This window comes from Capsicum annuum, chromosome 1, assembly GCF_002878395.1.
Source record: "Capsicum annuum cultivar UCD-10X-F1 chromosome 1, UCD10Xv1.1, whole genome shotgun sequence".
NCBI classification, from domain to species: Eukaryota; Viridiplantae; Streptophyta; class Magnoliopsida; order Solanales; family Solanaceae; genus Capsicum; species Capsicum annuum.
The window spans coordinates 175,941,674-175,952,915 of NC_061111.1; the positions used below are offsets into that span (position 1 = coordinate 175,941,674).

The 11,242-nt window shown below is 34.9% G+C and overlaps 1 protein-coding gene across 6 annotated transcripts; it reads left to right on the top strand.

Moving 5' to 3' along the window:
• Positions 1-646: 646 nt before the first annotated feature.
• LOC107841473 (mitogen-activated protein kinase 16) lies at positions 647-10,743 on the top strand. Of its 6 annotated transcripts, none has more exons than XM_047398916.1 (10): positions 647-1,303; positions 1,892-2,300; positions 2,467-2,594; positions 2,704-2,763; positions 2,888-3,037; positions 3,122-3,277; positions 3,370-3,581; positions 5,980-6,084; positions 6,243-6,409; positions 9,893-10,743. In XM_047398916.1, exons 1-10 carry the CDS (start codon positions 1,280-1,282, stop codon positions 9,937-9,939), a joined length of 1,458 nt encoding a protein of 485 aa, XP_047254872.1. In that variant the 5' UTR covers positions 647-1,279; the 3' UTR covers positions 9,940-10,743. The 6 variants fall into 6 exon arrangements, with proteins under 6 accessions (XP_047254872.1, XP_016540888.1, XP_016540870.2 ...); XM_016685402.2 differs by having other exon boundaries at positions 9,906-10,743; XM_016685384.2 differs by having other exon boundaries at positions 9,909-10,743.
• Positions 10,744-11,242: the final 499 nt, after the last annotated feature.

Below are 11,242 nucleotides of genomic sequence, written 5' to 3' on the forward strand. Positions count from 1 at the left end.
ACACCACTTTGATCCAATTCTCAGAAATAAAAATGATTCTTCTTAAAAATCATTAGAGCACGTCGGCACAATCTACAATTTTACCAGCTATGGTGAGTAATGGATTTAGAAGGATTGAACATTAGGTGAGATTTGACAATATAAAAAGTCACATCCAAATTATTAAATAGGTGAATAAATAATAAAATATTAAAAAAAGTAAGATTTTGGAGTTTTTCCTTAATATATGTTAGGTCTTTTTTCCTAATAATGTGCTATGTAGAAGTTATCAAATGATCATATTACCACATGACTTAATCAATTAAACCAATCTCCACAAATTACAAGTGTTTTAGTCAAATTATGACATCTTTTAGTCTTTAATCAAAGATTACACAATGCCCCTATTTAGCAACCAAAAGAATATTATTTATTATTAAAAATTGGAGTAACTATATTTTCTCTCAGGCGTTTAAGATTTTAAAAATATAAAAAATAAAACCAACTACTTTACCAAACCAATACTAAATTTTATCAAACAAACACTTTACAAAGTCCTAATCCAAATGTTTCCCAACCACTAGTTATTTACAAAATCTAGGAAATAAATATAACGGTAATCTAGTGAATATATATTCAGAGGGCAGTTATGCCTTTTTCCCACCCAAAGAAAAGAAAATTATTAATATGGTCCCCCAAGTTTTATGGATAGAAATTTTCCCAATCCAAATTTTCCTATTTCCCCACTCTTTCTCTACAAACAGTAGACCAATTTTTTCTCAAAGATATATTCCACATCCTTTCCCTTTTCTCTGTTCTTGGGTGTTTCCAAGATCTGATTTTTACTCAATTTCTCTCTCTCTAAAAATTGAATCTTTTGCATAGTTATTTTCAGTTATCCAATCTTGGCATTGTTGTACAACTGTTGTTTGTTTATTGAGCTTTTTTTTTAGTGGAGCATTTAAGAAAGTACTTTGGTGTACCCCAAACTTTGGTCATATAGTGCTTGCCAAAAACTCTTTTTTTTTTTTTAACAAATATTGGATTTTGAAATTTGTATAAGATTTTCCATTTTTGCCCTTGTTGCTTGTTTCTAAGATTTGGGTTTGTTTCTTGGGGTTTTGACTGCAAGATTGTTGTTAGGTTTTGTTTGAATCTGATCAATTTTTTGGGTTCTTGGTGTAGTTTTTGATTCATAGGGTGGAAGTCAACTTGCTTGAGTTACTTTTTGTGATAAGATTCTTGCCCTTTTGCTTATTGCTAGCTGTTGTTTGTGGTTTTGATGCTTGCCACCTGAAGTATGCAGCCTGATCAGCGAAAAAAGGTGATTTTGTTTTTTTCCGAATTTGTTAGCTTAGATACAGGTTGACGTAGTTATTGTACTAACCTAGTTGTTACAATACTTGGATTTATTGTTCCTTTACTTAGAAGTAATGATTTTAGTATTTTGGGTTGTTAATATGCTTTAGAAAATCTGCATAATAACGCGATCTTTCGATTGACGACCAATTTAAATTTGGGTAATTGGATATCTGGTTTAGGACATTTTGGTTGGAGGATTGAAATGTTGAGAGTTGTATGATTTAGGAATCTAGCTAAGTGGTGACTGGATCTTATTTTCATGCTTTGATATATGGTGAGGTCTAAGGACTGTGGTATTGTGCAAATTTAATTCTAAGATCTAAGTCTATCGAGAGACAGCTATGGAGGGAATCAAGTAGTTTAACTTACATGGTTTTGATCAAAAGTAATGATTGAATTGCCCATAGCTTATGTGGGTTGGAATAGCGTAGCTGCATACTTCAAAACATTCCTATTAAGAGATAATGTGCGTAGCAATTAACATATGGCAATAAGATTCATTTTGACAGGTCTTATAACACATCTTCTGAATTATAATATGAATATGCAGGGGTCTGGAGATGTAGATTTCTTTACTGAATATGGTGAAGGGAGCCGATACAGGATAGAGGAAGTGATTGGCAAAGGTAGCTATGGTGTAGTATGCTCTGCATATGATACCCATCTGGGGGAAAAAGTTGCAATCAAGAAGATAAACGACATCTTTGAACATGTCTCTGATGCCACACGTATCCTTCGTGAGATCAAGCTTCTTAGGCTTCTTCGGCATCCAGATATTGTGGAAATCAAGCATATATTGTTACCTCCTTCTCGTAGGGAATTCAAGGACATCTATGTCGTCTTTGAACTCATGGAATCTGATTTGCATCAAGTCATTAAAGCAAATGATGATCTGACACCGGAGCATTATCAATTTTTCCTTTATCAGCTTCTTCGTGGACTAAAATATATACACACAGGTTATATACTGGCTACAAGATTGTGCTGTTGTTACTATGTTTTTCCCCCATGAAGGACATAGTTATATACTTAAACATCTACATAGCCATATTAGCTGCCATGGTATACTCCAATCCATGATAGTTTTTCTAATTCTGACAATGTCTATGTTGGAATATTATGCAGCCAATGTCTTTCACCGTGACCTGAAACCCAAAAATATATTAGCAAATGCCGACTGCAAGCTTAAGATCTGTGATTTTGGTCTTGCAAGAGTAGCCTTCAATGATACTCCAACAGCTATATTTTGGACTGTATGCTTCTTAATGTTCTGCACAAAACTTTTAACTTCGAAAATAGCTCTATTAATGAGCTTAGCGGAAAATGTGCCATCTAACTTCACCTGATTATTTGTTCCTGTAGGATTATGTTGCCACGAGGTGGTATAGGGCTCCTGAATTGTGTGGATCATTTTTCTCTAAGGTGTGATGTACAATTTTCTGCTTTAGATAATTTTTCTGATTTATTGGTGAATTAACTGTAAGTTTTTTACTTTTATTATGATAGCAGCACATTCTAAGACTAGTTTATTGTGACTTTTCTTCAGTATACACCAGCAATTGATATATGGAGCATCGGATGCATATTTGCAGAACTATTAACTGGGAAGCCTCTCTTTCCGGGTAAAAATGTGGTGCACCAATTAGACTTGATGACCGATCTGTTGGGTACGGCATCTGCAGAATCAATTGCCAGGGTAAGTCCCTACTTTTTCCACTAGAACTCAAGATTCTACTCAGATAGTTTTGTGGCTAATATATGGTTGCTTATGTGCCTATAGATAAGAAATGAAAAGGCTCGCAGGTACTTGAGCAGTATGCGTAAGAAAAAACCTGTACCTTTCTCCCATAAATTTCCACATGCAGATCCCCTTGCACTTCGTCTGCTAGAAAAGATGCTTGCTTTTGATCCCAAGGATCGTCCTAATGCAGAAGAGGTACAAATACACTATGTCTATCTGTTTCCACAAAGTTATATTATTTGTGACTCCAGCTCCTAACTGGGCTTTTTCCCTTTTTCAAAATTCAGGCTCTTGCAGATCCATATTTCAGGAATCTGGCCAAAGTGGAAAGAGAACCTTCTGCTCAACCAGTTACAAAAATGGAGTTTGAATTTGAAAGGCGGAGGATAACGAAGGAGGATGTGAGGGAGCTGATATACAGAGAAATTCTTGAATATCACCCAAAAATGTTGAAGGAGTTCCTAGAGGGGCAAGAACCGACAGGTTTCATGTACCCAAGGTACATTTTTCACTAACTGAATCTTTTTTCTTGTCTTTGAACTTGTGCATAGCATGGTTTTCTCTGCATTCTTTCCTGTTATCTGCATGTGCATGCGGCATGCCAGTGTCTTCATAGCACATCTGTATCATATGTTTAAGTTCCAGTATGGCAACTTAGGTGGCATTGCCACAATTTTGTGTTTTTCCTTAGAATAGAGTTGAAAAAGTTTCAATTCTTTCATTTAAGCTCATGTCTTTTGCATGAAGTCTCTCCACTGTTCTCTTTCTTTCTGCTGTTTTCTTAGTTTATTCATAATTGTACTGCTGAACTCTTCCATTGGGTATGAATGGGAACCTCCATGTTAAATAGTCAATGTAGTTCTGGGGTAAACTGTTTTACATGTATTGGGAATCTGGACAGACTTCTCGTTACTCATTAGGAACCTAGTTTCTCCTCCTTGGGGTAGTTCAGAGTTCAAAGAAACTCTTAACTTTATTCCCATGTTAGTCAAACTGTAATGTAGGATTAATGGGAGTTATTCTGATCTTCTTTTCTGATGTAGAAATCGGTAAATCTAGATTTCTTGTACTCTAGGAAGGTCTTGGAATGAAACAAGCCCTATTCATATGGTGGTATGCTTATTATTTTATATTGGAGTTAGTTCAGGTATGCTTATTATTTTATATTGGAGCTAGTTCATCTGGATCTATAAACTTCCGATACTTGGATGTGGTAGTATCTTGATCAACCTATTTTGCCAATCATGTATATTATGATTCATCCGTCTAATAAAAGGAAATATCATGGTTCATCTGACAGTTTGCTTGAGAAAGGTGTAGCCAACTTTAGGAGCTCACAGACGGAGAAGAAATATGACGCTTTGACTTAAGTTCTCTCATTATCTCTAGAAGTTAAACTTGATACTGTCATAGGCATGTCCAAGAATGACTGGCGTACAGTGTACTTGGTTCTCTCCTTGGTCAGTCATGTCAAGCTTATTATCTAAAGAGAAAAGACATAAAGACACCATTAAAGTTGTCCCAAATTTTCAAAAAGACACTTTAGTTTGCGGGGATCCTATTACCCCCACAAAACTTATAAAGACCATTATAAATATCCCTTTTTGACCCCACATGACGTTGAGAGTGTACTTCACTCTCCAATAGAGCGTGAAACAAGTAAAAATGCAGAAACCTTTTTTAAAAAATCAGCATTTATTTGATTAGAAATGCTTATTAATTACTTTATTAATTTTAATTATTTTTCTATTATTTTTTTATCTGATTTTCTTCATCCAACTCTTCACCATTTTCTTTCTTTCTCCTCGTTTTTCAAGTTCTTTTGCCTTAAGTTTATACTCGATCAATTACTGTACCTCTACTGTTTTTCTTTTGATTTTTGTTATGAAAGTATGATATTTTGGTTAAGAAAAGTATAAGGTTTAATTTGAATAATATTTTGATTCAACATAATTATATTTGATTTTTAAAGTTTAATTTGATGATAATCCAATGGTGATTTAGCAGTAATTGTGATGAGTGAGATGATTTAGAGAAATATCGATACAAAGAAAAAAAAATTCAAGCCCAATCATCTCTCAATCCACCTTATTTTAGCTTTCTATCTAAATAAAAAATAAAATAATTAATAATAAAAATGTTAGAGCTATTTGGAAGAGACAAAACAAAATAAAATGAGAAAGGTTAAGAAGGAGGTGGTCAAAGGTGAATATTTATCAATGGTGAAATGAAGATAGTAATGGAAGTTCATGGAGGAGAAGAATTAAGGAGAGAGAAAGAAATAAAAAAAGCAAAAGCAAAAGGAAAAAAAATTAAGAGAAACATAATAAAAAAAGAAAATTTAATGAATTGACACTTGGCAAATAATAATTAGTGCGTGGTTACACTTCTTTTTTTGCAACTGACGTTAGGTGAAAAATGGGATTTTTTTTCATTTTAAAATTGTTCAATGGGGTAATAGGATGCCCGCAAACTTTAAGTGTCTACTTGCAAATCTGAGACAACTTTAGTGGCTACTTTATGTATTTAGTCTCATCTAAAATATGCTCTATTATCAAGCCTCATTCACGCTGCTTTTAACCCACTAGAGAACCTTCCTCTAAGAAAACTATCATTTCTGTCTTAATTATTGTGTATGCATGCTTAGCTGGCGGCATTACAAAACTTCTTGACTGGGGCCAGGCTTAGCTGGTGAATGAGAAAATTTGGTGTAAACATAATATTCTGCTATGTTACATATCAGTGACACTTAGTCCTATATCAATAAGCTCATTATTACTTATAAAAATTATCATAATATGGTGCTATTTACTGTTCCTTTTAAGAAACAGAATTTGGTTTCATTGCTTGACTGGAGCCAAAAAGGATTACTGATAGTTTCTTGTGTCTCTCCCCAGTGCTGTTGACAAATTCAAGAAACAATTTGCATATCTTGAAGAGCATTATGGCAAAGGAGGTGCTGCTGTTCCACCTGAAAGGCAGCACTCATCATCCCTACCTAGGTTAGTCCCTGGCAGTCATGTTGGTTGATCAAGTTCCTTTTTCCATTTACCATTTTTTATTCTTGCTCTATTTTTTCCAATAAAAGGAATGCCCTGCAAGTTTTGGCTATCAGATATTTCTCAATTCTTGCACAACTTAAGCCACTGATAAATTTAAGATGCAGGCCTTGTGTATTATATTCAGACAATTCAGTGCAAAATCCAGTTGAAGTTGCAAATGATCTTTCGAAATGCTCCATCAAAGATTGTGAGAACCCACAGGTGGACCGGAGTTCAATGATCCCCATGACAAGGCTACCTCTCCAAGTTCCTCAGAATGTTCAAGGTTTGCTTTCACTAGTTTACTAACAATTCTAGTAGGGTCCAACATTTGATCTCTTTTTATATTTTAAATGCTGCAAGTATGCTTTTTTATATTAGTACTTATTAGTTAATGTTTCTCCTTTCATTGTGGCCATCATATTCAAATGATTTTGTCTCGCTGAGAGTATTATCCAATTTTTCTCTTTTGATTGGTGCCAGCTATAGCATTCATTTTTCTTATTGATGATGGTGTATGCACTCATGGTTATATTCTTGCATCTGCATTATTGTGAAAGACATATTGGGATGCAGCAGTTCCTTGTGAATTTGTTAATGAATTAGCACATGCGAATGATTTGTTGGACATATACATGTGTAAAACCTGTAAAGACCAGTGAAACTTTCTGTCTTGCTAAAATTGTGAGGACAGAAGTAGTATTCCCTCGTCTCAGGTTATAAGTTTTCCTTTTTGGAATGATCCAAAATGTTATCCTAGCATTTATAAACCTTTCTCATATTTTGTTTCTCCAGTTTTTTTAACTGTTTAACTGTGATCTTATAAATATTTTTCTCCTTCTCCAAAAATACGATTGTATCACTTAAAGAAATCTTATTCGTAAGTTAACAATGTGTAATATTAGTATAATGTCATGGAATTAACATTGTTTCAAGGACTATTGTCTTGGATATAAAGTTTATACTGTTTGAAAAAGATACATTTGGAGTAATAGATGTTGCAAAAGTGTATAAAGTATTAGCACATTATATTTAGAGGGTTGTCAGATGTTTGAGGTGATTTAGGTTTAAGTTTCCTAGTTAACTATTTAAGAACTTTTGACTTCTGCCCTCTATTCATCTTTCCTGTTATTGAAAATAAAGTCGAGATGGGGGTGTCTGCAGACATTTTTATTATGAAAGACTTAGATATTGATTTAGACATTTGCTTCAAAGTTTCTAGTCGGTGCATTTGCATGAACACAAAGACGTGAGTGTTGGTAAGATTTCTAATCTGACAGCCTGATAATTAATGAAGTGTTGGTAGATCTACTGACTTCTCTTTTGGGATGAGGAAAAGATACCTTTACGAGAAACGACAGCAAGGAGGTGCAAAAACTGACCCCTCGGGGGAGGGGGGAGAGAGAGAAATGTCTCTTGAATATGATTAAAAGAGTAAGGTCTTTAAGAAAAGAAAAAATGTCTCTTGAATATAAATAGTCTACGATTTTTAAAAAGTCTTCCATCCCATTGCTCATACCTTTTTTTTTTTTTGAGACTGAAAAAAAAGGGCCAAACTTCACAAGGCCCCCCTAAACTTGGCGTGAACTTTCACTTTGGCACCTAAAGTGGACGTTGTTCATTTTAGGTGCCAAAGTGAAAGTTCGTGCCAAGTTTAGGGGTCTGACGATGTGTTTGGCCTAAAAAAACCCGAGACGTTGCCATCATCAATTGTATTACCTAAAACAGATAACCTTGGGAACTAAGATTTAAATCCAGCTGAAGCGACACTGGGTGGATTCTTCCTATTTGTCTAAATCTTGGTGAGTAGAGAGTTATTGCTGCCTATTTGGCGAGAGATAGCTAGAATTAGTTAAAGTGAGTGCAAATTGGTTCGATCACCATTGTTATCAAAAAACAAAATAAAAGGTGCGCTTTTCAGTAAATTTCCTTGGAAGTTGCTTCTAGTGAACATCTCGCATATGATTTTGTGATGAAAGTGGTAGTCCTATATAATGGAAAAATCAAGTATTTGAGTTATTGAGTAAAACACATCAATTTTCATGACTGCCTGCAGTGGACAGCACTGAACAAGAATCTAGGGATTTCCTTCATCGGTAACATAATCCACAGATGGTTTTCAAGGCTTCCGTTGTCTTTCTTTTTTGTGATAATCAAGGCTCTGGGTTTAGTATCATCCATTTGAGAAATATGTCTTCTTTTTGGTTCATTCTATTATTTCTGATCACTAAATAAAGGAATTTGGTTAAAATGATGCAGCCCTAAGTTGGGTGTTATTTATGTACGTCTAGAAAGCCAAAGTATAAAATTAATACAGAGAGGAACCTATAAAATCTATCAATTATTCTGCTTCTGTACATCTTCCTCCCTTAGCCCCCCCCCACCCCCACACACACAACCCCACCCAAAAGTATACAGTTTCTAAAGCTCTAATATACTTGCATATTTAAACCCCATGAGGCACTGTCAATGTGGATCCGTCTCCTTGCCTTGTTACTATACTAGTGCACTACTTCATTTGTAGCTCATTCTCAATTAACTCTTTTAGGGGTCGTTTGGCAGAGTGTATAAGAACAATGCAGAATATAGTGTATTAGTAATGCTTGTATTAGTTATGCTGATATTGTTTCTTCTACATTGTTTGATTTGATGTATTAGAAATAATATATCTTACATAATTTCTTAGGAAATGTTTGTTTACAAAAATATCCTTCCTTGACTTTGTACATTTTTTTTGCAACAAAGTTTGTCAACTCAAACATAATTGGTATTGTTGAACTAGTATATAGAGGTTTAGGATTAATTGCAAGACCTTCGTCTTTGTGCATGAAATGTTACGCCAATAGAGTAACCTAGTCGAAACAAAAATAAAATACAAGATGTAAAATTAAGGAATAGTCTCAAGAATTTTTTTTTAATCTTTTTAAAGACCCTCGAAGCGAAGTAAAAATATGTTGGGAGTTATTTAAACCAACTATTTATTGTTGTAAATTAAAATGATGGGAAAAGAAATTGTGAAATGTTTTGAGAAAATTTACTTTTGCAAATTTAAATGGTGGAAAAAGAATTGTGAAATATTGAGAGGGAAATTGAGGGGTATTAAAGTCATTTAATAAGTTAATGCATTTGTTCAACGTCTTTGTATTACCAATACATAGGAAATGGTGTATATTACTAATACACACCTCAATACACAATAGAGTGTATAACCAGTGGCAGAGCTAGGATTTTCATTGAGGGGGTTTAGAAGTAAACATACGGACTAGTCGAAGGGGTTCAACATCTACTGTATATATATAAAAATATTTTTGACCGTGTAAAAATAGTATAAAAATAATATAATTTTTCGTCGAAGGGGGTTCGGATGAACCCCCTGAATATAAGGTGGATCCGCCACTGTGTATAACTAATGTGGATCCACCACTGTGTATAACTAATGTTTGCATTAGTTATACATAGGCAAAATGATGTACCAAACAAGGTACCAGTAGTACACATTAATTAATGCATGCATTATATTTTTCAATACACTCTACCAAACGACCCCTTAAAGTGTCACTAAGCATGAAGTCAGTTGCAACGGTGAGAAATTCTGCATCAAGTTTTAATCTCTTCTAACTTTTTATTCTTATTAGGACAAATATAGATGGAGACTGGTGCATGATGCGCTAGTGTGCGTACACACCCTAGTTGTATAAAAGAGAACCTTTGCTATTTAAGTGATACTAGGCTGCTTTAGAACTTAGTGTTATTAGTTTGTTATTAACAGGAGGATTTGTCAGCAGGTGGTGCTGCAAGACCCGGGAGAGTGGTTAGTTCAGTGTTGCGCTACCACAACTGTGGAGCAGCAGCGACAGCAGCAGAAGTCATTGACCAGCGAAAAATTGCTAGGAACCCTGGCGGTCCAACTCAATATCCCATTTCCAATACATCTTACCCTAGAAGACATCCCAGCTGTAAAAATGAAAGGGGTGAAGATAGTACTGAAGTTTCAAATGGTGTACAGCCAAAACCTGAACAGTACATGGCAAGAAAAGTTGCTGCAGCACCAGGTGGACCTGGTAATCAATGGTATTAGATTTGGGATTGCTGATCAGCCATGTTACGCTCAGTTTTCCACTTTGACATTCACTAAGGATGGTTCTCATATAACACACCATATGTAAGCTAATTTGACTGTCGGCCATAATTTTCTCAGATAAGGCCAAGTTGAGGAATGCTTGGTAATTGAAACGGGCAAGTGAACTTGAAGAATCCCAGTGTGATTTTGGTTGGAAAAATTCAGACATCTACGTACAACTCGTTAATTATATTTCTCATCTGAAGTTTTTAAGGGGTTCGGCATGGATTCTCCTCCATGGGCAATTCTTGTTCTGTACTCTCGACAAAAATGGAAGCACTGATGAAGATGGATGTTGGTAGCTGATGACATGAACTACTGATATCAGTTTACCTCATACATCTACATATGTTTCTTTGTTCTTTTCCCCTTCCTCTATATTCTTTGCAGAAACTGTAGAGACACTTTATACTTATGTTATGACTAAGACACTGATGATCTTAACGTGTAACCTGTAACATTCTTTATTGAAATAAGGACCTCGTATGTTTCTGATCTTACTAGACTCTGTAAACTTTGCTTGAATTTTATGTCTGAACCGTCTTAACATGTAGATTCATCACCAATCTGCTCTATATATCTCTGGATCTTGTGGATCCCTCTTTTTGAGCCATTTTTTAAGATGATCTTAACGTGTAACCTGTAACATTCTTTATTGAAATAAGGACCTCGTATGTTTCTGATCTTCCTAGACTCTGTAAACTTTGCTTGAATTTTATGTCTGAACCGTCTTAACGTGTAGATGCATCACCAATCTGCTATAGATCTCTTGATCTTGTGGATCCCTCTTTTTGACCCATTGTTAAGTTGAATTTAACACAAAATATGTTGCAATCTGGATCCAGTTTTTAAGTTAAGAACTTTTGAATTATGTAGGATGGGGAGACTCGAATCCTATCCTGATTGCATGCACCTGTGCAAGTGTTTCGTAGAAATGCGCACACAAGTGTACACGGTTGCTCAAGTATTATAGTCTAAAGGTTGCAATCACTATTGGAG

Bases quoted from the DNA above. Each gene is read 5' to 3' on its own strand.
- LOC107841473 (XM_016685402.2), top strand. From the start codon at position 1,280: ATGCAGCCTGATCAGCGAAAAAAG. The intron at 1,304-1,891 runs GTGATTTTGTTT...ATGAATATGCAG, and splicing joins AGCCTGATCAGCGAAAAAAG to GGGTCTGGAGATGTAGATTT. The intron at 3,038-3,121 runs GTAAGTCCCTAC...ATGTGCCTATAG, and splicing joins CTGCAGAATCAATTGCCAGG to ATAAGAAATGAAAAGGCTCG.